The sequence below is a fragment of the Ochotona curzoniae genome, unplaced genomic scaffold, assembly GCF_017591425.1.
Source record: "Ochotona curzoniae isolate NIBS_2020 unplaced genomic scaffold, NIBS_Ocur_1.0 scaffold_4701, whole genome shotgun sequence".
NCBI classification, from domain to species: domain Eukaryota; kingdom Metazoa; phylum Chordata; class Mammalia; order Lagomorpha; family Ochotonidae; genus Ochotona; species Ochotona curzoniae.
Window position 1 is genome coordinate 30,308,287 of NW_024467122.1, and position 27,523 is coordinate 30,335,809.

Genomic DNA, 27,523 nt, shown 5'->3' on the forward strand with positions numbered 1-27,523 from the left:
CAACGCTAAATGCCAAATGTAGTTTTGCTTTTTATTTTAGAACATACAATAATTTTAACAGCAAAATAGTATTTTCCTATACTAATATATAAACAAGCATCTTTAAGAAGCCACAGTCGTGGAATGTCAGCTAGTATTCATTGTCTGGCTATCTTTGAAATAACTAATTTGCCTAATGCTTTTATCTTTGCTGCACATAACACCCATCACTGAGACTGGCTGTAGAAAGAACACTAGACTGTTAAAGGCAGATAGCCTGGCACTTTGGCATAGTGAGTAAAGCCTCTGCTTGTAGCAACAGCATCCCCTTTGGGCACCAGTTCATGCTCCTGCTTGCTGCTCCTCTTCTGATCTGATTTCCTGGTATGCCTAGGAAAGGCAGCAGAAGATGGCTCGATGCCCTGCTCTCACGTAGAAGACCAGAAAATAGCTCCTGGCTTCGACTCAGTCCAACTTGAGCTGTTGCAGCCATTTGGAGAGTGACCCAGTGGATGAAAGATCTGTCTCTCCTTCTCTCTGTAACTCTGCCTTTCCAATAAAAATAAACCTTTACCCCCAAAAAACTAAGAATTAAAAAAGACTGAGGTTCTAGCTTATCTCTGCCCATCAGCAGCTTTGCTTTCTTTGTTTTTAAGGTTTGGTTATTTGAAGTGGAGAGACTGATGGAGATAGAGATCTTCTATCCACTGGTTGACTCCCTGAATGGCAGGAACAGGCAGGGGTGAGCCACGTTAGAGCCAGGAGCCTGGAATTCCATCCAGGCCTCCCATGCAGATGTTGGGACACCAGCATCTGGATTATCCTCTGCTGCTTTCCCAGGTATACTAACAGGGAGCGGATTAAAAGTGCAGTAGCTAGTGACTTCAACCAAAGCTCTGGGATACAGGCAGAGAAGGTGGCAGCTTAGCCCATTGTGCTATAATGCTGGCCCCAACAGCTTTGCTTTAGAGCAAACCTTTCATCCTTGCATGGGGGCCATTGCTTATCTCTGTATTGTTCCAGTTTTAGTATATGTGCTGCCAGAGCAAGCACCATAGAGCAAATCCATACTGTTCAGGCAAATCTGATAGCTGAATGAACTTTTTACTTTTTTGTGAAAGTAATGTTGTTAGACATACTCAAACTTTCCTAAATATTCTCAGTAAATAAAACTTTCTTTTGGAATAATCCATCAAAATAATTTTTTAAATCTATTTTTAAAAAAATTTTTGATGGATCAAGGTTCCTGATGATGGTTTCAGCTTTACGTTGTATTGAAGTGATAACATGCTCAGAATGGTATTTAATTTTTTAACTGTAATTTGGGCCACAGTGTGAAAGTTTGATGCACATTTACAGTGTGCACTGCTCAGATCAGAGGAATGAACAGTTCCCATTCTCTGAAGCCCTGGAGCTCACCTCTTCTGTTTGGTCATAAAGTAAGTAGTAGGTTATTGTTAACTATTTTTTACCCAGCTATACCATGTAACACCAGAGACTTAGGGTCTGATATGGTTCCTTTTTTCAAACTCTGTCTGCCTATCCTTCTGCCTTCCCCATAGCAATTGCCAGTATGTGTTCACATCAAAGTTTTTTCACTTTCACATGTAAAGGAAAATGTGCTGAGTCTGGTTTATTAAACATAATGTCTTCCAGTTACATCCCTTTTTATGTATTTATTTTTATATGGAAAACTTAACGGAAGGATAGACAGAGATACTTCAGCCGCTCATTCACTCCCCAAATGGCTGCCACAGCCAGAGCTGAGCTGGACCAAGGCCAGTCTCCCACACAGGTGCGGGGCCGAGGGAGCAGCCTGCTTGTGGGATATGAATCCCTGCCCACGTGGGATTCCAGCACCAAAAGCAGAGTCCTCACCTATCGCCATCTAGCACCAAACCAGTTACATCCTTTGTATGACTTAATTGTGCATATATATATATATTTATATAATGTTTGATAAGATACCTTGTTTAATTGTGTTATTTGGACTATTGTAAATAGTGCTGCAGTGAATGTGGTAGAGCAGTTATTCCCTGGTGTAGTGATTTCTTAAGGAAAATACACAGATAATCCCATTGGTCTAGTTGTGGCATTTCTGAATGCTATGGCAGTTCCAGTTCTTCCAACTTTTAAAGGAATCTCTGTTTTCTGTACTGGCTGTGCTAATTTATATTCCAACCAACCACGTGTAAGAGCTCTTTTTTTCCACATCCTCACCAACATTCATTGTTTCCATCTTTTGGTAAAAGTCATTCTGACAGAGACCAGGTGATACCTCATTGTGCTTTTAATTTGCATTTCCCTGATGGATGATGATGTTCGGCAATATTTTCATATTTATTGACCATTTGTTTATTTTCTTTTGAGAAATGTCTGTTCAGATTATTTGTCCATATCTTATCTGGTGTGGATGTTTTAATTTTCTGAGTTCTATGTCTCTTCTGGAGATTCCTTTGTCAGATACATAATTCGCAAATAGTTTTTCTCATTCTTTTGGATGTCTCTTCACTCTTGTGTCCTTTGCTGTCCAGAAGCTTCTAAAAGTTTGATATAATTCCATCTGTCTAATACTAATTTTGATGCTTGAACTTTGTGGGGTCTTACGCCAAAGTATCGTTTGCCTCCACCATTAATTTGAAGTGTTTTCCCCCATATTTTCTTCTAGCAGATTCAAAGTTTCGGGTCTTAAATTTGGTCTTTGATCCATCTTGACTAGATTTTTTTCAGTATGGTGAAAGGTAGGAATATATATTCATTTTTCTACATATGTATATTTAGTTTTGTCAGCACCAATTATTGAAAAGACTTCTTTATCCAGTGTATGTTCTGCATAGCTGAAAAACAGATCGATTGGCTGTATGTATGTGGATTAATACTGGATTCTCTATTCTGTTGTTGCGTACATTGGCTTTTTATGCTAGTAGCATATTTGTCAAGTTTATTTATTTGAAAGGCAAAGTTAGAGGGATCTTCCATCTGCTGCTTCAGCCAAGCCACATCTAAGAACCCGGATCTTATTCCAGGTCTCCCATGTAGGTGGCAGGGGCCAGAGCACTTGAACCATCCTCACATTGCTTTCCCAGGCACTTTAGCAAGGAGCTGGAGGGAACTCCAACCAGTACCATATGAGATGCTAGTATTACAGTCAGTGGTTTAACTTGCTGGGCCATAATGTCAACCCCACCTGCTGCTGTGATTAACTAACAGCTTTGAAGTAAGGTATTACAGTACTTGTAGCTAGCCACCGCACCCTTCCTCAGGATCACTTTGACTAGTCCTGATCTTTCAGGGTTATTTTCTCTAATTCTGAAGGAGTGTTATTGGTATTTTGATAAAGATTACAGTGAATCTATAAGATTACTTTAAACAATTTTGGAAATTTTAGCACTATTCTTCAAACGATGAACATGGGATATTTTCCATGGTTTCATCTGTCCTTGTCTTTCATCACAGCTTTATTATTTGCACTGTGTAACAGCTTTTGCATCTTTGGTTAAATTTTTCACTAGGGACTAAGGTTGTGACACAGCAGGTTAGTCCACTACTTGAGACACCTGTGTCCCACATCTAAGTATTGGTGATCCTATACCTTGCAGCAGAGGTTGACCCACGGCCTTGGGCCCCTGCCACCCCAGGGAGAGACCCGGATTTTCCTGACTTGGTTTCAACCTGCCCAGCCTGATGATCATAGGTGTTTGGAAAGTGAACCAGCAAGTTGGAAAATGTATGGGTCTCATCTCCTTCTGTCTTTCAAGTAAATAAAAATGAATAAGCATTTTCAAAAATTTATTCCTAAATATTTTATTGTACTTCAAATTGTGATCCTTTCTGATCAAAATTATCTAGAGCTAATTGATGATCTCCGTGGCAGCCAGGCAGCAGGAGTGACCCACACAGCTCCTACTTGGGCATGCGCTCAGCGTACCTTAGAGTGTGCTATCATCCTATCTAATATGTTCAGTAGGTTACATGTAGGAAATGCATTTTTATTTCATATTTTCAGTTCACAGTAGATTTTTGGTAACTTAAATACAGATGCCCCTTGACTTAGGATGAGACTGAATATTCAGGCATTCTTCAAGGATATTATTACCTTTGAATACCTTGTGATATACAAAGCAGTGTTAGACAATTAACTAAATGATTTGAAATTACCCTGCATTTTACTTTGTCCATAAAAATTGTCTTCCTTTTTCTTAAGTGACCAATTGCTTGAACAAATAAATGTTTAAAATTGTTTCATATCACTGTAGAATTGTTTTTTGAATATATTTATTTGAAAAGCAATTTTACAGAGAGAAAGGGAAACAGATCAACCGTCCTCTGGTTTACTCTAGCTGCATAACCTAACCCCTGCCATAGAATTGTTTATGAAAACAAAAACAAAACAATTTTTTTTCATAAAGTCACAACCAGGCATAGCAGGTAAAACTACCACCTTCAATGCCATTTGTACTTGTTTAAGTCCCAGCTGCTCACTGCTGATGTCCTGGGAAAAGCCACAGGAAATGGCCCCCAGATAAAGCACCTGGCTTCGCCTGGTCCAGCATAGGCTGCTGTGGCCGTTTGGGGAGTGAACCAGCAAAAAGATGTATCTCTCTCTCCCTTTAAGAAATAGTATTTATTTGAAATTAAGAATTAAAGTCACAACCAATGGGGGAAGAATCTTTCTCCAAAGCTAAATAAGTTTAGTCATGATTGAATTGTAATCATATTCAACATGAATAGTAATAGTTTAAATAATCATAGTTTCAAACTTGTTAGTTCTCTTTCAGTGTTAACACCTTACGTATTTCTGTATTGTGCTTTCTGCACTTTTTTTTTTTTGACCATTTCAAAGATGAGCTAAGTAAAGAGGCAAAGTGTAAGACAGCCAGACATTGCCGTCTGGAGGGAGTGCCACCTCCTGACCCCGGGTGACCACCACAGTGCTTTCCCCTGGCTCGGGCTCGGCAGGAATTCTTTACTCCTCTCATACTGGCTGTTTTTAAGAGAAGTTTCTGTCCCAGATGCTTGCAAAGGCAGACTTTGGTAACCAGTATTACTGCTTCACATATTGAGATTAGAATCCAGTGATTCTGATTCATTGTTTCAATTTTAATTGTTTTGTAAGCTATATAATAGTGGGATGACGTTAATTTTTTTTTTTTATCTTCAGCACCTAACAGATTATAATCTAGAAGCTTTGTTAAACTAGAACAGTTAGCCCCAAACCTGCTGCACTTTATAACTTGAGTATTAAATATTTAAAGTACAACTCCAGATGCAACCAGATAACTCCCTTTTTAAAAATGTTGCCAGTAAGCAACATTTACTGTTGGAATCCTCCTTACAATTACTGTTCTTGAACTTATTAAATAGAGAAAGCAGATGAAGTTTGTAACAGCTAAAGGCCACAAAGAAGCCACAGAAATATGACTACAGGCAACTGCACACTAAATGAGGAGTTGTGCAGTAGGCCTTATATCCCTGGGACTATGCTGTTGAACATAGATAAAACACTGGTTACCTTTATTTTAAAAGGAACCAATCACTTTTTTATTGTTTATGAGCAAAACATTAAAGCTGAATTTAAGATAATAAGCAGTGATACAAACATTTGATATTGCAGTAACATTTCTTAATTTTGTGACAACTATGCATTTGTTCTTATGTATAGCATATATGTATGCATAAAAATATAGTAAGTTTGTATACACTAGGGTACTTAAATGCTTATGGAAAATGAAATTAAAGGATATGAAAGTTACTAAGTCTATAATATTTTTACTACATATTTTAATGAACATTTTCAGAACCCATGTATGCATGGATTCCAGAATTTTGTGTCAGTATATTTATCCTTTGATGCCATTTCCCATGAAGTGTTTAAAGCACCCTAATGTCAGAAGTAACATGTGAACTAGATGTTTCTACAACCTACCTTGCATGCCATGGAATCAGAAATCACACAAGTGAAAGCTTTCTCTCTCCTAATAGCAAAAGCAGCATTACAAGCTTATGGAAATTATTGTAGAGAATAAAGAGTTATGCTCCATTAAAACTAAATTTACCTTTATCTGTTCTCCATAGATACTATGTTCAAACTGCTTCCCCTTTTCTCCTTTCTGTTGCTTTTCCCCATAAATAGTTTCCTCACATCAGAAAGCCGGAAGAGCTCCTTTGTACAAAACAAAAACATAAAAGATCATCCATGTTCTCAGAGTTCTTGGACATGACTATAGGTATATTTGTTCAACTAACATTGAAAATTGCCCCCCTAGAGACAGCACCTGCTATTTACAAAGCCTTGAGCCAAAGGTCAGCATGAACTATTTGCAGCACAGATGTAGGGGCACTTTGGGGTTGCCCTGTATTTGTATCCCTTATCTCCAACACCCCCTATGAAGTGAGTGGGAGCAGGTGGTGGTCTCCCCATCTATCATATGAGGACGCTTCAAAAAGTTCACATTCATTATTTTTCGTAACATTTTACATGAGCTTTTTCATAGAACTCGCATATGCATGCAATTTTTTAATTACATCAAAATAAACGGAAACCATTTTCCATGATCTATTTTGATGCTCCCTGATACCGGTAAGCCATGATAGTTAACTTGTGCTTGTCTTCACCATCCAGCTGAAACTGAGCTCCAGTTTCTTAACCTCTGATCCTGAAAGGTAGTTAAAATGTATAATGTTAATGAAGTACAGATTAAACCCACTTGCATTAAAGAAAATGTTTCCTTTCTTTGTTTTTAGAGTAGTTCTAGTCCTCCTCCATTTTCAGCTTTTGCAGAAAGTAGGAATGAGGATTAGTGAATAATAACGTTGCCATGATTGCAGCACCTGTGTGATTTTTATTGGCTAGTTCTGTATTAAGGATTTCTTCCAGCTGAAAGTCTCCCTCATCAAATGGTTTTTATTAATTTTGACTTGGGTTGTTTCACAACAAAAACCTTGATTCGGCCTAGCCTTGTGTGTTAAACTTCTGATCTAAAAATTTTGTTTACTTTCATCTATTATCTTACCCATTTCAGGTTTTTTTAATTTCCATGCCAATGGCAGCAAGCATTCAGAGTAGGAGGGTAGCTTGGATTGTCCTGTTGTTGCTAGTCGTCAAGTTTGTGTATGCTGGCACTAATAAGTCTTCCCTAGAGAGCTCCTTTAAGAAGTGTCTAACCTGTTATAAGGATATACAGGAATTAAGTGTTCTAGATTCTGGTTACAATTGCAGATGCTAATAGCACTGCTGTGAACTTTATCATCTCAAGCATAGAAAACACCCTGTTGTGCACTCAGAAGTACAGCTGAAGTACTTCAAGTCGATTATCTATTATTTTTGTATATATGTCTTCCAAAGTAAGTACATCAAATTAGGTTGCTTTAATGTTATTTGACTTGATTGCGTCAAATTTGGAAAATTATAAAGAACAGCAAGCTCCTGAAAGATGAATTATCTTAACTATAATTTTTTTTAACTGAATTAAGTGTTTTCTGAAGATAATCTGCCCAAAAGTAAACTTCAGGTTTTAACTTGCCCTATTTAATATGTGATAAGGAATGTAGTTTTACTTCAATTTAGCTATTAATTTTTCTCTCTGTTACCTGGACTTTTAAAAAATTGTTCTAAAAAGCATTGTTTTTACTAATGGGGATTGATAATTTTATTAACTGGATCATGTGTGTGTACAAAATTTATATTCTGTCTGGAAAAAACTAGTTTTGTGCAACTATGAATTAGGGTTTCTTCAGCGAGACAGATATCCTTTCCTATATAGTACAGGAGTCTGTCTGCTCTAGATAATCATTTTCTAGTTTGCTAAGTTTAGTATACTGGAACCGTGCTTTCATATTCACATGTGCTTTCTGCCTAATTTTTGTATAAACTCAATAAAATAAACTAAGATATTCATTTACAGACCTTCAAGAAGTAGAGCATTTTAAAAGCAGGTAGGTGTCTCCACCCTACTTTTCATGAAGCATTTTCGCCATTCAAGCAGACTTTTAAAAACAGCTTGTTTTGATAGCAGACTGTTCTCCTGTGTGCCTGCAGCCTTTGCTTCCTGGCAGCACCTTTGGTGCGAAAAGAGAGTGATCAATTGGGAGACTATCAGTGCCAGCATGCATAGAGTGATAAGTTAACACACCACTGGGAATTTCTAGGGCCCACCAAGATACTTCACTTCTAATGTGCTAACAAGCTCATTTTTCTACCTCTTGCCTCTTCAGTTATTTTTTTTTTCTCAGAAGAGCTTAGAAGTTGAGTGCATCAGGCATAATGAAAAGCTCTGTAGGAGGGAGAAGCAATAACCCCATTTTTCCCTTTTCAGCCAAATAGAAAATTAGTTTCTGGTAATACACAAAGGCCAGTATTTTTTGTACAAGGGGCACTGCTGTGAATCAAAGGACTCTATTAACTGCAGAAAATTCGGCAGCTGTGAATCTCCCCCAATGAAAAAAGTACTTTCCAACAAGTTGTGAGATATGTGGTATTATTTAGATTGAACCATCAGTTTCATCCTCTCCCATTTATAACCATATACCCTCTTTAAAGTGTGCTGTATCAGTGGTCTTCCATGTCAGGACTCAAAGATGTCTATGTTATTTTCCCATAAAATCCCTACCACCCATTATTTTCATATAGCCCGGTCACTAATCATTTCAGAAATAAAATTCTTTTGAAGCTCAGCCCAGAGTATGGAATTGGCAATAATGAATTTCAAGGAAGTGGAGTTTAGGTTATTTCAATATTTGATGCATACTGTAAATGATAATACAACAAGAGTATGTAAACCATTACAGGGTGAAAGATTTTCACAAAGTCAAATACATAATCAACATCTAGAGCCTTCTCTTTTACACTGTCCTCACAATCAACTTTAGTATCTCTTAAAATCTGTCATTAAAAGTATTTTGCATGATTTTGGCTATGGACATGGCTTGCAATTTCTAAAGCAATGTAAAAAAAAAATTTGAGGTGGAAATGTTACTGTAGATTTTGGGAGAGGGAAGAAGAACCAATATGCAAATTTTTGTTATCCTGGTTGAAATGTCATATTCACTTTATTATCATTGTTTAAATGTCAACACAGCACACTGAGTACAGCAGGAAAACTTTTCAAAGTTGGGGAAGAAAGGTTAACTGATTTCTCAGTTCAGGAACTGTACGACATGAAGTCAGCATGTGAATTTTTCCTGATAATTGTATGTTGCTGCCTGCTGCTCTACTTTTTGACAGCCATTTCCATAGTTGCTTTCGTGAACAACAGACATATTCTCTCTCTTTCTCGCCCTCTCTGTGCTAACGGCACAATCAGACCTGCTGAAACAGGAAGCCTGGAGTGGGTTGTTCAAAAGCAGCAACACTCCAAGGTACTGGTTGCTTGTCAATAGTATCAGAGGAGAAAATGTGCTGAAAGGGAAGTTGCAGTATTTTCCTGTCAATGTCAGTGCCCTGTCGATGCTTTTGTCAGACAGTGTTTAGGAGTCCCGTGGACTCTTAGCAAATACTCCGGCTTGTTTCAGTCTTATAATTGACGAGGTATTTTTTCCTGACACACAGATTCAGCTATGCATTTATCTTAGCTGCATGGAGGTATTCAAGGATTAGAGCAACAGTAGTCTTCCATTCAAAAGGAGAACGATTATTGTAAAAATGCAGGGATTTTAGAAAAGGGAAGAAGATATGCAGGAATTTTGCACAATAAGTCTGTACAAATGGAAAATACAGAATTGAGGGCATAGTATTTTCCAGTGTTTGGTGTATTGCCTGGCTTTGAGCGTCAATCTGCAGATGGAAGCTGATTAACAAGATAAGCCTAGGCTGACCTGAAGTAAACTGTTAACTTCCTTCCATCCAACAATTTAGTATTAACATGATTATTTTCTAATACATGTCTTTCTATTAAGCTGTCACTTATCCAAAAAAGAAAACTGACATTGAAAACTATATTGTATGTTTTAAAAAGCCATTGTTTTAGCGAAAAAAAAAACTCATATTTATTAAGAAGTAATGGGTTAGTAATCATAGTTTTGTAGTTTTTTGGATGGGTTCTGGTTTTTTCTAATACATTTAAGATAATCCTTAACCAAGGGAAACCAGCTATGAGGAGAGAGCGCGGTACCTGCAAACAATTGTTCAGCACCATTTAGAGCCAACAACGTTTGAGGATTTCGCAGCGCAGGTTTTTTCTCCAGCTCCCTACCACCATTTACCATCCGATGCTGGTAAGAATAAAAGCAAGGATTAGTTACTTGTTGTTGGAACCTGAAATGCAATACCCTTTTGTTCTTAAAATGAGCTTGAATAAAATCCTAATCACTGAAATATTTTTCATCACTACTTGATTTTGGCCTGTAAATTTGACCTTATTTACCTAAATACAGCTCCTTAAAAAGTCAATAATACTCATAAAAGTACAGGCACTGCATTGTATCTGAGTTAATGGTTCCCAAGCCCTACATCTCATGGGGTCATTACTAACATATCCACCCAAAAAAAAAAATTTGAGCATGGAAACGCAGTTGGAGAGAATCAAGTTTTATAGCCAAGAATATCATCTTGGCATCTCTGATTTTATTAGTGAAGCTAAAAGAACTTATACTTTACTATGTTAAGTACTAGTAAATCTAATTATATAAAGATTTTTAAGAGGGTACTGCATTTTTATAGTAAGCTAATTTTGAAGAAATCAGTAAAATAATAAATGACTCGTGGCCTTCCTATTCTGTAATATCTTGCACTCCTTATGATTGTTTCATTTATTTTATTTTCCCTCTTTAGATCATTAAATATCAGTTCTGTTTATCTGAAGGTAAGACAAAGTATCAACCAAAACACCCTCCGTTCTTCTTCCATTTCCTTTTGTCAAAATCAGCAAGCTCTAAGCTTGAAACTCAAAGAATAAGCGACTTAACACTGCCCTGGTTCATACTAAACATATCAAATTGTCACTAAATTTTTTCCAGATTTATACTAACTAACCCAGGTCTGCATGGAACACTAACATGGTTTGGGGATAAAATAACTACTAATAGAACCCTTCGGTTAAAATTAGTTTATACCTTTCTCATATTGAATTTTTTGTTTTCTCAGCATGAAAAAAAAGTACCATTGAACTAAAGTGAATGTCTTTGTATTTTGTAGTGTGTTGCATTGCTCTTAGCTATCTTAATTCATCAAATGGTTCTCTTCTGTGCCTTACACTGCACTAGGCACCTGCAACGTAAAGATGACTATTGTAATGCTCAGGAAGAGCAGAAAAGCCCATTGCAATAAGCCTTTGCATCTCTTCATATTAAGACTTTATATGAAATAAGTATAAAAGGCCTACCACTCCTTTTCTAACCTAATTTGAAAAAAGAAATTTTACCAAATTGTTGAGGTTTAGTTAATAAAATTTCCCTTTCCTGACATTAAACTGCCACTAGAAAAATAATTTTACCAGAAAACTGAAATCCCTTTTAATTAATTGATGAGTAGCGAAGAGAAAAACATATCAGACTAGAAACCTGTAGACTATTTTTATAAAACTGATAAAACCTATGAAACTTGCTTTAATGGATTGGTACTATGTAAAATTACTTAGGTTGACATGAAAAGTAAATGTCGCAATCTTTTTGATAAATATCAAATATGAGTGAACACTTCTGTGTATCACATAGTGAAGTCATAAATTTCACAAGGATAATAAAGGACTATATTAGAACAAACTTTTAAGTGTGTAAAAGCGACTCAGTTGTCACAGTGCAGTTCTTTGCCAGCTGGAGTCCTTCCTAATTGTCATCTTGATGTCCTTCTCACACGTTACATGGCACCCTACCCACGGGGCCAGGCACAGCCTATGGGGAACAGGCAGCGGCCAGGCCAGGCTCTGCCGGCCGCACTTCTGATGCGTCTTACTGATTTTTTTCTACAGGTTGTTTGACATTAACACCATTTTCTTAATGGTAGTAAAATGTGAATTCTAACAAAAACCTGAAAGCATGCTGCAGAGTTTCCCAGTTGATTTTCAAAAAGTGACACTGCTGTTGGGAACTGTAAGAGGGACACACACTCATTTTCAAGGGTGTTTTTACTTGTAAACAACAATCAATATTTCTGAATACATCTCTGTACAGGATTTTTTTCAGACATTACTAGTTATGAACTTTATCAACATAATTCTCATTTTAACAAATAATGAAATATTTACTTCCATAACAGCAAAGATGTTACTGCATCTGAAGAATGATTTTATTCTCTTCTAAATTCTCTCGAAGCTTGAGTTTTCCTAACAATTCCATGCTTAAAAAGGAGAAAGAGTAGTCAAATAAAGCCAGATAATAGGAGCTGGTTCCTGACTTCTGATTCACAAACATGGCATGAGAGAATCAAGGTTTTTAGGTTCATTTTTTTTTTCTTTTTAATATAGTGATAAAATGTTTCGCTACATTAGCGAAAGGAACTTAAAAGTGCAATTGAGAATCAACTTTATAAAATACTAATCAATAATAACAGCAAGAATTAGAGATTAAGCTTCATAGAAATGCTATATAGATTACCATATTTAACTATTCAGGGGAATAATATAGAAAAATACTGTGTTTCAAAGTTTAATTTAGTTCAAGATTAACTAAAACACACTTTCTGGTTAACAATAATATGCCAAATGTGATAAGTCCAAAACAACTTTTTTCTGATAACTTTTAGTATTATTTAAAGTTAAGATTTTGATATATCCTAAATTGATCTATAAATTTCACAACTGTATTTTCTCAAAATGTACTGTCTGCGGCAGTAGACGAATACTCCAGGGAAATCATTGTTTTCCCTAAGGTCATTGAGAGAAATATCATGATGTCACATTTTGTTGATCTTCTATAACTACATTAAAATATTATTAGATTTTTCTTGTCCTTTATATAAAAAAATTACAGGAAAAAATCCCTTTATCTCTGTCAGGCATGTGTGTGGAACATATCAAAAGTTTAACAATGACTTTCTTTTTTAACTTGTTTATATTTTTAAATACCTTTTCTCTAACAATGAACTTTAAGTGAAATGGTATCCCTCTTTCCAGAGTACAGTGAGAGTTCAAAAATAAACCCATCTTTCCCTAATGGTCTGTCCACTTTCAATCATCATTGTCTTTTTTTTTTTTATGAATTAAAAATTCTAGAATGCCAGCACAAAACAGGATCTCATTAACTGGTTTGTCTTTCTCAATTTTAGCATTGGGAGGCTGTTGTGTGGTAGATCTAGACTTGCTTCTAATGTATTTGTTCTAATAAAACTAGCAGATAATGTCCTTGGGGTTGTTTTTCTACATAATAATAGATTTTAGTTCTCTGACAATTTAAAGATCAATCAACATTTGATTGTTTCCACATGTTTCGATACAAGCCTATCACTTTTTATAATTGTTTAAAATTTTTTCTCAGCTTACCTAATAAATATCCTAATCAAAGGGATCATATAAGACTCAAAAACGATTTACGCCCACAAAGGCAGAGATAATCTGCACAGAGTGATTATGAAGGCCTGGTAGAGAATCTTGTTCCTCCTTCAATCTTAGAGTTTGAACCACGAAACCAGTCTTGTCAGTTGTAGCTAGGGAAGGAGTTTAGGACGGTCATTCTGTCTTTTTCTTTGAGTAGGATGCACGATAACTTTAGACATTGATTTGGGTAGACCTCTTTTTTTTTTTTTAAGCTCTGTGTCTTTTTTTTCTAACTTTTAAACATTCCTCGCCTTCCCATTCTTTAAAATGACCTGAAAGCAAATATGTTAGCCTCTCAAAAGGTAGGCTTTTTTGAGAGAAGATATATTTCTTTGAAAGAACAACAGAGAAAGAGCTTCCATGCAGATGCACTCCCCAAGTGGCACCCCCAAATGCCAAGGCTAAGCCGTATGAACCTCCCACTGAGTGGCAAGGATCCAAGCACTCGTGTAGTCTTTCACTGCCTTCCCAGGCATATTAGCAGGAAGCTAGATTGGAAGCACAGCAGACCAGACACAAACGAACATTCTAGAATGTGACACCTGCATCCAAAGTCATGGCTTCACCTACTGCACTGCAGCACCAGCCTCAGCAGTTGTTTACACATTTCCTAAAAACGACTTACAGATGCCAACGGGAAAAACCATTGTCCTTCAACATGTAACATAAGCCGTAACTGTTAATTATAAGGAGAAGTTTGCTTTTTTAAAACTTCAGTCACTAAGTCTGAAATTACAAACACATCCTCTAATTTGGCTTATGTGTTATTAGCCAACAGGCAAATAATACTAGTCTTAAATAATATCTACACAGCTTTTGTGACAGTAATTCCTAAGTTCAGTTTTCACATAGAGCATTTTCAGATGTGAATGTTTACAATGTAAATGATTAAATAATTGACCACTCACTGCGTGCTGGGCACCGTGCTATCTACTGAATAGCCATTCTGTTAATTAGTCCCTGGTCACTTCCCTGAGAAGCATGGAAAAGTTAGGGTCACCTGATAAAGCTAGCATTCAGTCTGTGTCAGAGTTCAGAGTACATGATGTTAGCTATTAAAATTGCCCATTTAGATATTCTCATCTCCTCAACCTGTCATATTTACAAATCGTTGAGGACTCCTAAGACTCTAGCTTTCCCACCCTTTGAAAAATCACTTTAGACCTTTAAGGTTGCCAAGAGGAGAGGTATGGGCTTTGGAATCAGAGAGAGATTTAAATACTAGGTCTGCAATTTATTATCCACATGAACTCAAATTAATCTATCTCTATACTTGATTTCACATTTATAAGGAAGAGGTAGAACATTACAGACATGGCCCAGTTGTTGTCTGCAGTAGTCAGTTCTTGAATATCATGACTATTACAGCCTACCAGGTAGGATGCCTGTCGGTTATGAGTACCCAAACTTGCTCTCCAGGCCCGCCCCTGGCTCCAGCTTCCTGCAGATACAGAGATGCTGCTTCACGTAATGGGTTCCTGCCACCCAGAGGGAACTTGGGTTGAGTTTCCAGCTCTAGTGCAAGCATTTGGGGAGTGAACCCATGTATGTTTTCTCTTAAAAACTTTTTAAAAGATTTATTTAGTTTTATTGGAAAGGCAAATTTGCAAAGAAAGATCTTCTATCCACTGGTCACTCCCAGATGGCCACAATGGCCAGAGCTGAACTGATCCAAAGCCAGGATCTTCTTCCAGGTCTCCCACACAGGTGCAGGGTCCCAAGGCTTTGGGCCGTCCTCCACTGCTTTCCCAGGCCACAAGCAGGGAGCTGGATGGGCAATGGAGCAGGCAGGCAGACAAAAGGGGACTCTTATTGATCCATTGTGCTGACCTCTCGGTTTCTTTTAAACTCTAATTTTGCTCTTCTAACTGTCTCCTATTCTAATTCCAAGTCTGTTAGTTTTTATTCTTCTCTATTTAGTGTTTTCATTATGTAATTGCATTTACTGTGTATCCACCATGTGCCAGGATCTTTGCATATGTACTCATTGGTCCTCAAAACAACTTCGTAAGATAACTGTCTGCATTTTACATATTAGAAGCTGTGACAGGTTACTTTGCTCGAGTTTGAACAGTTAATAAGGACAGGAGTTTGGCACAGCAGATGAATTGTCACTTGAGAGGCCTGCATCCCATGTCTGGGTGCCCTGGGTACCCTTCTGAAGTCCCGGCCACTCACAGGGGATGCCTAGGTGCACTTCTGGCTCCCAACTTTACTCTGGTTGTTACCGGCATTTAGAGAAGTCAACCAACAGATGAAAGTTGAATTGCTCAAACTTTCTCCCTGTCTCTTTTGCTGTCTGCATTTCAAAGTAAAAATTACTTTTTGATATTTTTTCAAGATTTCTTTATTGTTACTGGAAAGGTAGATTTGCAGAGAAGGAAAGACAGATCTTCCATCTGCTAGTTCACTCCCCAAGTGTCTGCAACAGCCAGAGCTGATCTGACCCGATCAGAAGCCAGGAGCTTCTTCCACATCTCCCACATGGGTACAGGGTCCTAAGGCTTGGGACCATCTACTGCTTTCCTGGGCCACAAACAGGTTGCTGGATGGGAAGTGGAGCAGCCAGAACACAAACCAGGTCCCCCATGGGTACTCAATGCATGCAAGGCGAGGATTTAGCTACTGAGCTATCATGCTAAGCCTAAAAATTACTTTTCAAATCTAAAGAAAGCCATCTAGTAAAGCAATATACTTGAAATTTAATCTGGGACTATGCCCACATTCTTCTTAATATTCATGGGCATTGTGGCACAGGTAAAACACCACTTGCCAATTCTACATCCCCTAACAGAGTGCCAGTTCAAGTCCTGACTGTTCCACTTCTGATCCACCTTGCTGATACAATCTGCCTAGGAAGGCAGTAGAAGAAGGCCTGAGGACTTGGGCCCCGCCTCCTATAGTAAAGACCAGAATGAAATTCCTGGTTCATGGCTTCAGCCCAGCCCAGCCCAGCCCTATATATGTGAGGGCCATTTGAGAAGTGAGCCAGCAGAAGGAAGATCTCTTCTCTGGTACTCTCTGTACTACTCTTAAATAAATCTTCTAAAGAATAAACTCACATATCGCATTTTAGTTCAGTAACTTGACCACTTTTAAACAGGTCATTCCCGTCACTGACCAAACCATGGCTGACAATCCACTGCATTCCCCTTTCAATCAATAGATTCCTAAAGTTAGTCATGTTATTTATCATAAGTTAATGATAATCTGCAATATATGGATCACTGTTATGAAGACAGAATCACTGTGAGCACTGTAGGAGTTACTAATCCCTGCATCAAACACAAACATGGGATCCCTTCGGAAACTTTGCCCTTTCAGATATAATAATAGTGCAAATAAATCAGCATTCTTTATGGTCCAGGTAGCATACAAGACAGTAGGATATGAAATGAAAATTAGGTACCACTGCATTCTTTACATGTAAACTGAGGCATATCCACTGTAAGTTACTTGTGGAATGTGAGAATGTTGCATACATAGCACAAGTACGATTTGCCAGAACTTGAGGACGTATGGATAACTATACACCACAAACACTAGGCATGAGTGGGAGGAGGTTTACCTAAACATGAGGAACACAAGAAGGAATTGCTGGTTTTGAGGAAAATATGCTTTGAATTGGGTAAACTCTTAGTGTTTTCCACCACAGCTTCCTATAGTGGTAGCCATATGCTCCATCTGCACTGTCCAACATGGCAGCCACTAATCACGTGGACCTGAGCACTTGAAGTGTGGCTGTAGACAGAGGAACTGCATTTTTATTTGGTTTCAGTTAAAGTTTATTAATTTAAATTTAATGGGGCAGTAGCTACCGTATTGAGCACTTCAGTGCTAGAGCTTTTATTCCCAAGCGGTTAGGATAATATGCTACCAATACAGTTAATTGAATCTCTCATAGACCCTTTCTCTTCTTTTTTCCTGTCTTAACTTGTGTTGTCAGTTGGTAAGTATAGCATCCGTATACAAAGCAAAACCATGTCATTGTCAAGCATCACCGTCCTAACTGCATGCTCAACTCTGCTCTGGAACACCATCCTGACCACACTGCTCTCCACTCCGTGGTTGACATCTGTAACTTTCTGCGTTGTCTCTCTCATGTCTGTTACCTGTCTTGTGTTTTTGTTTTCTCACTTCTGCTTGATACGCCATCCTCCATTCACAACAAAGAAAGAAACGCAGTGATAGTTCTCTTCCTCCCAAAACCTCCGCTAGAGAGCATTGGCCATCTCAAGGTAAACAGCCCCGGGAAGGCCGCCTGTGCCTGGGGGGAAACGCCTCACCCGGAAAGCATGACTGCTGCTCTTCCATCCTCCTCTGCCATCCAGCCGCAGCGCTGCCCTGTAGGCGGCCACGAATTCCTAGCCTGTCCACTGCCCAGTGTGGACACACTATAAACCAGTTCAGATGTTCAGGATGAATAAAGTTATGCAGAAATGACTTCCTCCTCAAATCTTGAAGGGCTGTCTCATTTCGGTTAGCATGAGGAAGATACTTGAAGAAAAGGGCAGCTGACCTACATTATGAATTGACAAAGTTTTTTCCTTAGTAGTATATATGTTAAGTATAACATTTGGCCTTAATCACTTAACACATCAGTAGGAGCTGTACTCCTTACTGAACATTTTTAGTTTTCATTTAAGTAGTTTAACCTTTAAGCACAAAGGTTTATACTAGATGGAGAGGCTAACATAATTATTTCTGAGATAGAAGTGTTACTTAGGGGCTGTACTGGCTAACAAATCAAAAGTTCCCCCTTACAAAGTAAGGATTTCTATAAATTTAAGCCTGCAACATGGCTGGTATTTTGCTTGTTTGCAACACAAAACTTTCATGTGCCCACAAGCCAGAAAATCTGGATGAAAGTGCTTTAGAACACCAAGGTACATGAAAGTTTGGGGAAAAAAAAATTGCAGGTTTTCATACAAAATTACTGGAATTATGCAATCTTTTTGTGATATACATTTCCCATGAACATTTTGATGATCCTGCAATATATAGAATGTTTCTAGATTATTTCTTGTGTAATGCTTTATTCATTCACCTAGAAAATACTTGAGAACTTAGCATGTCCAAGATCCTGTAGTTTTGTTTTGCTGTAAACACACAATTCACAGAAATAAAACAGAGGTGAAAAACTACTTTGTGACACAATGATTTTTCCTTATTTTAACATTTTGCTGCTTTTAAAATTTTACATTACTTGCTATGCCTGAGTGGTGTAATTGCCCAAGTTTCTCTCTTCTAAATTAAGAAATTTACAGAGTGAGTTTGTCCTTTTCCTCTGACTTGCAGAGGAGAGTGCTCATGTTGCCTTTGCCTGGAATGTATCTGTCTTCATCGTAAAGCCGCAGTTGAGCACCCAGGGTGTGTTTTGGCCTCACGATCCTGACTTCCTTTTTGCAGTCTTTGGTTCCAGGACTGGAGCTGCTTTTTCCCACACTGGGGGTAGTAAAGCTCCTTTTGGTTGTACCCTGAGCCCCAGAGACAGAGCCTAGCCCTTCCCTCCTGCTCCCTGAGCTGCCCCCTGCATGCTAGTGGTGCCCAGATCCCATTGTTTCTGGCCTAAAGGTTTTGCTTCCCATCGCTTTTTCCAGGGTTCCAGCCCTGAGATCATGCCACGCTTTCTTGCTATCATGAGGCCCTGAGCCACCCGATCAATGGGCTGGAACTATAGTGGTGGGCTGTTGTAGGAGGCAGGTTTGAGGCTGGCTTTTTCCCTCCAAAGACCTTCCTGAGACTTGGGAACCTTGGCACAGGTCAGTAGCAGAAAGGTCACTTGCTGTGGGCTGAGAGGATGGGTGCTGCACTAATGCCCTTACTGTCTCCCACAGGCTCCTACTCAGAGATTCTACCCAGTGAAGCTGCCACAGCCACGCAGGTAGATGGGGCTGACCTGGCCTCGCCAATGTCTCCTCGAACTAGCAAGAGCCGCATGTCCATGAAGCTGCGTCGTTCCTCTGGCTCAGCCAATAAATCCTAAGGAGCCGAGCAGGCCCCCGGCGAGCAGCAGCCACCTTAGCGCGAACACAGTGTTAAGCCTGTCTCGGGCCTTTGTTTCGGCCAGAGCATGCATGTTCCTTTGTGTACATTTGAGAAAACACTGGATTTAAATACTTTGTAACTTAATATTTTACATTTGGGTTATTTATTTGGTTTGTTTCCCCCTCGCACTCCAAGCTGCCCTACTTTGAGGGTGAGCAGAATTTTATTCTACACTCTTTACTTGCCTAGATAATTATGTCTAAATAGTTTTGCCTTTAATTTCATGATTAACAGTCAAAATATAATTGGACGAATAGTATATTTATTGTGTCCCATTGCAACTTTGACTCACTATATTTTTTTTTACAAATGTAAGATTTTAAGTTTAAACATTTGTAAAGTTATAGCAAAAGTTACAAATCTGTTAATACACAGGATGTGTACAGATTATTTATGTTTGAGATTAAAACTTTCAAAATAAATGACCTTATAGCATCTCGAATTCTACCAAAATCATTTTAGCAGTAACTCTTTCCTCCCAAGGCAGTGTCTCCTTTGCTGGCTGGGCAGCTGATGCCATGACACCCCGTTGACACAGAATCACCGTGCTGAACTTTGATTTAGCTGATGTTTGGCTTTGTAAGTGGTATCATTGTGAAATGCCATTTCTCTTTTGAGATTGTGGCCCTTTATTCTGGGCTACTCAGCCCTGGTGTATCCATATTCTCTCTTAAGTACCAAAAAGAAGGGGAAGGGAGGGAAGAAGGAAAAAAAGAAACACTTTCTAGATATTAAGTGTGTTGCTCAAATTATGTGTATTATTTTTAAAAAGAAAAAGGAGCACAATCCAGGGGTGTGAGTTAAATCTAATTTGTTAAAACTGAACTTGCAGGTGCAAGTCTTCCACATTCCACCCTTCAGAAGTGATTTCCTGTAGTGGATACGTTGCTCACGTTTTGTTTTGAATGAGCATCTCCCAAGGAAACGTATGTAGCATGCCATGGGTACTAACTGCATGTGTAAATACATCATACTGGCAAGCCATAACATAAATTATGTATTATCACTCATGTAGTATCTACAGATTTGTAACAGTGGGGGGAACGATGACATGGTATTTAATAATACAATAAAAATATTCTTATCACTTCCTGTCCATGAGTATTGATTTGTCTTCTGTATTTCACGTATTTCCAGACTTATTAAGTAGGCCCTTCTGATCAGCAAGGAAATTTTATCCATAAACAAAACTATCTTATCTAATCACAAAAAAATGCTAGACGCCCTTTATTTATTTATGCTAAATTCCCTTTAAAAGACACACTCCAGTTTACCTGAGTTCCTACCACACTTGTTTAAAATGTGCCGTTCAGAGTTCCTGTGCACTTAATTTTATATTAGGAATAAAAACTAAAATTTCTGTGAAATCTTCTGTAGAAGCAAAGGGATAAGGACTCTTGAGAAAAAGATGAAACAAATTTTCCACAGCCAAGTTGAAGAAGTAGCAAAAGTAACTGCTTACATGCTTCCCAAGCACTTTCTTAAAATATACATATATGTGTATATATATTTATATATGGTTGGCATGTTTAAAAATGAAGTTAAAAGCAAATTAACACCCAAATTTGTTTCAACTTCAAGCTAACATATTCATTAGTTTTTTCTTTAAGAAAACATGTTTGCTGCTGCTGTTGGAGAAACTATCATTTTAGGATAGATGCTTTGCCCAGCTGTTCAACCACCCTTGTGGAGTACTTGCCATTGCCTATCTGTTCTGGTTGCAAAATCTCCTTTGTATTCATCTAAATGGGTCAATAAGCTCTAAGACCACTGGCTTCTGGGGAGATAAGAAATTTGGCTTCAAGAACAGATTCTTGAAACAAACACGACAAAGCACAGTTCATGAATGTTTATTTGGCGGTGAACATCTTACAGCTACGAGTTGTCAGGCAATGTTCAGCCAGTGTCCCACATGGCGACTGAAGCATGCTTACAGAATGTACACTGAGAATGGTTTACAGACATTTCAAAACCAAGTTGCCTCTGAAAGGAAAACGAATATCGAATCAATTGCCATTCACTTCCACAGTGGGTTATAGGAATAACAGCTTCCTTCAACTGAACGTGGTTGTGTAAATAATACAGCATGAGATTCACAACAGAAGCATTAAACAGTTGGAGTGAACCCTTATGAAACAAACTCAAGGGAAAAAAAAAAAGCTGCACTTCAAAAAGCTATTTAAAGGAAGGCTCTAAGTAATTCATCCTGAATACTGCACACAAAATAGCTAGACAAGAATCTGCGGTGCCCCCAGCTCCATCCAGGAAAGGAGCACCCACCCCACTGCCAAACACTGAAGAATGGACTAGGACAGAAACTTGGGGAAAATGGAATGTTACCAGGAGCTTCTCAAACCCCCCAAAGCAGCACACACACTCCTGTTCCCTGCCCATGGACACACATCTTGAATCCAGTCCCCCTGTAAGTTTGGCACCAATCACACAACTTAATTCACAGAATATACAGTGCAGAATATCTGACCCTATTGAGACAGAAACTATATAGGCGCCTGTGATGGCGACAAAAAGGGGGGCGGGGGAATGATGGCTGCCACTTTTGGTAGCCAGAACCATCTGTAGACACTGAGATACAAACGCACGCAGTGTGACTTTCCACGGGAATTACAAATCATAGGTTGTGTCGGGAACTCCCGAGCCTGGGATGAGGAGGGAAGGGGGAAAATCCCATTGCAGTGGGGGAGGACTTAAAGCTGACAGCGTGTGAGTGTTTACTCCTTATACATACCTGCTCTAGAGACTGATTTCACATGTTGCTGGCCGCCCTTCCGGCAGAACACTGACTACTGGGAGTATTAGAGAAAGCCTGGGAAGGAGAGCAAACTTCCAAGTAGAAGGAAGCCCGACAGAAATACTGAAGGTATGTTCTTCTCCAAAGCCAACTTCACCATCCGCACCTTCCCAGCCCTCAACAGCCGGGCCGCAGTGGCATCTGCAACAGCAATACCTGCCGACTTTCGGAGGGGTGGCACTTGTTGATGTGCCGGGTCAGCCCCGGGGAGCTAAAGAAAGTGGACGGGCAGTGCTTGCATGAGAAAATCTGCTGCGGGCTCGCGTCCGGGGCCCCGCCTGGGCCCGGCACTTCGGCAGGAGCCCCAGCCAGAGCGGGCAGGAGCAGCTCCTCGCGGACGGCATGCCAGAGACGGTGCTTCTCTCGGATATCCGCGGACGGGAAGTGAGCCCCGCATAACGGGCAGGCAAAGGCGAGCGGGCCGCCGCGATCCGAGCCGAAGCCCGGAGCGAGGGTGCGAGCAGAGGCCGCCTCGTGAGTGCCCAAGTGCTTCCGCAGATAGGCTTGGCGACGGAACTTTTTGTGGCAATAGGGGCACACGAAGATCTCAGAGCCGCCACCAGCGCCAGCACCGCCCGGCCCGAGCACCCGGCGCCCCAGCCCCCGCTCGGGGTAGGCGATCTGGGGCAGCGGCGGCTCCGGCTGCGTCAGCAGCTGCAGGCCCTGGCGCGGGGCGCTGTCCAGGTGCTGATCCTGCCCGGAGCTGTCCCCGGCCCGTGGGTGCTGATCCACTGTCCGCTCCGCCCGGCTGTTCTCCTTCCCCTCCGCCAGGAAAGATGCGGCCACCCCGGAGACGGGGGACGACGAGGACGAAGACGATGGTGCTGGCGGCGGCGCCTTTCCGTCGTTGGCAGAGACAGTGGCGTTTGCCACCCCGGGACGTGGCTTGTGCCAGCGGCGATGAGAGGCGAGGTTGGCGGGGCAGCTGAAGACCTTGTCGCACTCGGGGCAGCGGTACTCGACGCGTACGATGCGGGAGCAGCGGTGCTGGGCCAGCGCAAAGGGGTCCGCGTACTGCTCCTTGCACAGCTGACAGATGAACTCCCCCAGCGGCGTGCGGTTGCCCCCCAAGCCCCGGGGTGGCACGCCGGGTTCCTCCTCCTTGATCTTCAGGCCCAGGACAGGGGATGTGGTCACCTCGTCTGCGAAGCTCAACTTCCTCATGGCCTTTGGCTTCTTGATTCCCGCAGCCATGGGTCCAGACACACAGCCCAGAGGTCCCTTGGCACGGCGCTTCAGGCCAGGCAGGGTAGCCACGACAGGCGTGGGCTCGGGCTGGAGTGCAGGCTCCGGGAATGGGACCCGCAGCGGCAGCAGGAACGGGTCCCCCGGGGTCGGGGCGCCTGCAGGCGCCACCGAGCAGGAGAAAGCAGCCACCGCTGCGGTGCCCCCGGGGAAGGACTCCGCAGAGACGGGCGAGCTAAGGCAGCGATCCAGAAACGCCCGACGCAGTTCCGTGCTTGCCGGCTTCGCTGGGCTGGGACTGGGCCCGGCACCCTCCCTGCCATCGCCCCTCCACTCCGTGCCTCCCTGTCCACCCGCCTCGGGGCTCACCCCACTCGCCCGACAGGGCGACCCTGACAGCTCCCAGGCTGCCTCCGTCGGCCTCTTTTCCAGGTGCTCCTCCGGGGCGCGGGGCGCCTCCTTCTCCGCACTGGGCAGAGTGGAGCAAGGGGCGTCCCCCGGAAAGGCCGGCACCCCCTGGGGCCCCGGCAGAGGGAAGCCTCGCTCTGCCAGGCGCAGCCGGTAAGAGCCGCCAGTCCGTTTAGTTCGCTTCACCAGGAAGCCCCTTGGCATGGTGGGGTCCGCAGCGCTGGGGGGCCAGGAGGAGTGGGGGTACGCAGGGGCTGAATGCCGGCAGACTCGGGAGCCACATGGGCGGTCATGCCCGCACCGTCTTTATAGCTGAGACGTGCCTTGGGGGTGGGAGGGGGCCTGAGGGGCCGCCCCTTCCAATCCCAAGTGGGAGCGGGCACAGAGGCGGAGCTCTCGGACCCGCCTGGGGAGGAGGTGCACCTGCCCCACCCCGCAGCAACTCCAGGCAAAGACGCTAGAAGGTGAGATCCGGAGCGCAGTGCTCCCTCCCGCTCCCAAACCTGGGCTCTGCCAAGGGGAAGCTAAAAAGACGACCTCTGAGCATCAGCAGGGAGCGGGTCACACACTGAGAAGCTGCAGGCCGGCTAGCCCCACCGCGCCGCGCCTACACTTGGTGGCAGGATCCCGTCTGCCAGGCAGTATCGATCGGCGCCGTGCGCCTGTGATACTATGAGAATCCATCTGCCCAGAAGGGCTCTCAGCGCCGGCCGTGCGTGCTGGCGGCTGCCCAGCTCCAGAACACAGCAAGGTTCAGGCCCCGGGGCCTCCAAGCTGACAAGTATCCCCCCCTCCCTTGGAGCCCCACCATGCGCCCAAGAGCCGGGAGGGGAAATGATCCAATTTCCACTGTCCTCATCTAAAGTGGCTTCTCCGCTCACACTTCCTCCCACTCGAACACCCAGAGGCATGACCTCATGCCTCCCTGAGCCGCTTAGCATGGAGAAGCTCCAGAGAGAACTGCGGTGAAACCCGCACCACACGTGCCACCCACACGCGGCCCCGCCAAGGAGAGACCCGAACTCCACTAACCAGCTTTGCCTCCCCCACGCCCGCCGCAACAAAATGGAGAGGTGTGTGGCACTTAGGGTGAAATGAGAGGCTAATGAGACAACGTGACGGCTAAAATTGTCCAAGCGCATGATCTGGCTAAGTTCATGGAGAAAGAAGGAGGAAAGAGCAGTGCATCCAAGTCTCCTGCCCTCGGTGGGTTCAGAGCAAGAGACCCAGGGAGGCCGCATTTCCCAAGCCGAGTGCAGCATTGTGGAGCTGATTGTCAACGAAACACATTGCGTTCCTAACAGCAATATTTTCGCATGGAGATCCTTAGATGAGTTGGAAGTTATTACACATATATTTATGAATCAACTCTGTGTTAGGGGTTCTGTTCAAACCAGCTCTGATCACACACACACACACACACACACACACACACACACACACACACACACACACACACTCTGGAAATAAGTAGGATTCTCCTTTTCTAATGAAAGAACCGAGCCACAGAAAAATTAGGCGAAGGTCATACACAGCCCAGAATCCAAACGAAGGCTGGCCAACTCCAAAAACAGACTCAGCACTTTGCCAATGGCTCCAAACTGTTTTTTTTCCAGATCACATCCCACAGCTAATTTTTTTTTTACAGCACACACACATGCTCACATAACAAAGATTTCACAAGATCACAATTCCCTCAGCCAGCTGCCATGTACTCTAACATTGCCTATTAATTCCATTGCATTTTTTCTAAATATTAGTTATAGCAACCAAATGAACTTCATAACTGAAAAATGGGTCAAGACCCATAATTTGAAAATCATGTGTATAGTCCTAAATAGTATTAAATTATACAAACTTACAGTAAACCTGGCAATTAAAATGAGGATTCCAAATCACATTTATAATATTTGAATCCCTAATAGTGCTGGTAAACTTCATTTCCCCAATTGGCCATGTTTGATTTGTCACTTCATGTGTAACTGCTAAGTAAAATTCTGCCCAATTCTTCCCTTCTCATACCCAAATACACCATGGTATGAGAATCCTGAAGGGAGAACCTTAACACTGCCCAGCAAGAAGCACTTTTCCCTGGAGAGGTAGTACTTTGCAAGAACTGCTGCCAAGTATTTTCTAGGAAGTCCAGTGGTTCCCATCTTCCTCCCATCCACTTCCTCCCAGGTGCAATCAGTAACAGCTTTTATGGACATCAGTGTAACCACCATAATGAGAGCTTTAAGAGAAACACACAGGTTGGGTCAGGTGTTAAGGCTCTACCTCCTGAATCCAGTGCGTTGCTGATTTCCACCAAAGTAACTGTTCCACTGATCTCTTCTTGCCCTGTGAAGCCACTATGTGTGTGACACAAGCCCTGAGTCCCTGCCACCCTTGTGGGAGATGCGGATAGAGTGGGCATCTCCTGCGTTCAATCCTGCCCAGCCTCGGCTTTGATGGTATATCGCTGGGTTTGAGGGCTGGGGGTGTTGGGTGTGCACCAATGAATGGGGGTGCTTTCTTGCACATACTCTCTACCTATTTCTCCTGTTAAGCCATAGGAAAGAAGAGCAAAGATACAAGCACAGAGCCATTCATCACAGTGGAAATAACTGGAAACCACCTTGGGCACTGACGCCTCAGGCGGGGCCTTCCGGCTGCACCACAATGCCCACCCCACTATTTCTCCCTTTAAACACTTAGGACTTTCATTTGCTCTCAGCTGTATTTTGCCAGACAGAGACATACATTAGACTATCTTTCCAATGCATGTATCTTAAATTTCCTATCTCCAGTTATGAAATAAATTACTGTAAGTTCAGAAATTTTGAGATAATAGAAATCAGGAATACTTGTGAAAACTTACATCTTCTTGCCTTGAAGCCACGTGAGTGTTAAACAAGATCAGATCACTTACTTTGTATCACTCTGGGTTCAGGGGGCTTGTTAGAGGGACCACCGCACCTTTGCCTCCACGTGGGCATGTTCCTCTAAAGAGCCAACACCCACTGCAGCTACTACAAGTGGACTGTCACCCAAGAACTTGGTAGTCAGTGATTCCACACAAGTCTCCGTTTCCTCTGCTGAACCTAATCTCCATCTCAGTATTCCTCCTATCACAAAATGGCATCTTCATTCAGGGCAAAACACACGCTTTTGACCCATGCTCCACACCTTCTCCACTCATTAGCACTAAATCCTCAATTAAAGTTTCAAGGTCCTTCCTGAATCTGCACACCTCTCTACCACTGTTGGGCACGTGGTCTCTTGCACCTTTCCATGCCCAACTGGAGTGCACTCTTTCTTCAGCAGCAAGATGGAGCCCATTGGGATATCAATCTGACCATTTCAATGCCCTTTGTCCAAAATCAAGAAACTTTTCACATTTAGGATAAATTATTGGGGCCAACACTGTGATTCACCAGGCTAATCCTCCCCCTGCAAGTGCCAGGATCCCATAAGGGTGCCACTTCATGACCCAGCTTCTCCAGTTCCCATCCAGCTCCCTGCTTATACCCTGGGAGAGCAGTGGAGAACAGCCCAAAGCTTTGGGACCCTGCACCTGTATGGGAGACCTGGAAGACACTCCTGGCCCCTGGTTTCAGACCGGCTCAGCTCTGCCATTGCAGCCACT

At 41.8% G+C, this 27,523-nt stretch overlaps 2 protein-coding genes and 1 pseudogene across 7 annotated transcripts in view; 1 reads left to right on the plus strand and 2 right to left on the minus strand.

Annotated features, from left to right (window-relative positions):
• Window positions 1–20,578, plus strand: part of RALGAPA1 (Ral GTPase activating protein catalytic subunit alpha 1) — a 195,868-nt gene extending 175,290 nt beyond the window's left edge. For 2 of the 6 annotated variants that reach the window (XM_040968824.1, XM_040968825.1), the window contains 3 exons: window positions 10,067–10,191; window positions 17,392–17,394; window positions 19,283–20,578. In XM_040968824.1, the coding sequence (XP_040824758.1) occupies window positions 10,067–10,191; window positions 17,392–17,394; window positions 19,283–19,431 (277 nt within the window). In that variant the 3' untranslated portion in view covers window positions 19,432–20,578. Of the gene's footprint in view, window positions 1–10,066; window positions 10,192–10,747; window positions 11,394–17,391; window positions 17,395–19,282 lie in introns of those variants that run through there. The other 4 variants (XM_040968826.1, XM_040968822.1, XM_040968823.1 and 1 more) reach the window with 2 other exon arrangements.
• On the minus strand, window positions 933–1,032 carry LOC121149573 (annotated as a pseudogene).
• A 1,841-nt stretch (window positions 20,579–22,419) lies between the features above and the next one.
• INSM2 (INSM transcriptional repressor 2) lies at window positions 22,420–24,099 on the minus strand. Its single transcript, XM_040969913.1, has one exon. The coding sequence runs from the start codon at window positions 24,097–24,099 to the stop codon at window positions 22,420–22,422; it is 1,680 nt and encodes a 559-aa protein (XP_040825847.1).
• Window positions 24,100–27,523: the final 3,424 nt, after the last annotated feature.

Bases quoted from the DNA above. Each gene is read 5' to 3' on its own strand.
- INSM2 (XM_040969913.1), bottom strand. From the start codon at position 24,099: ATGCCAAGGGGCTTCCTGGTGAAGCGAACTAAACGGACTGGCGGCTCT.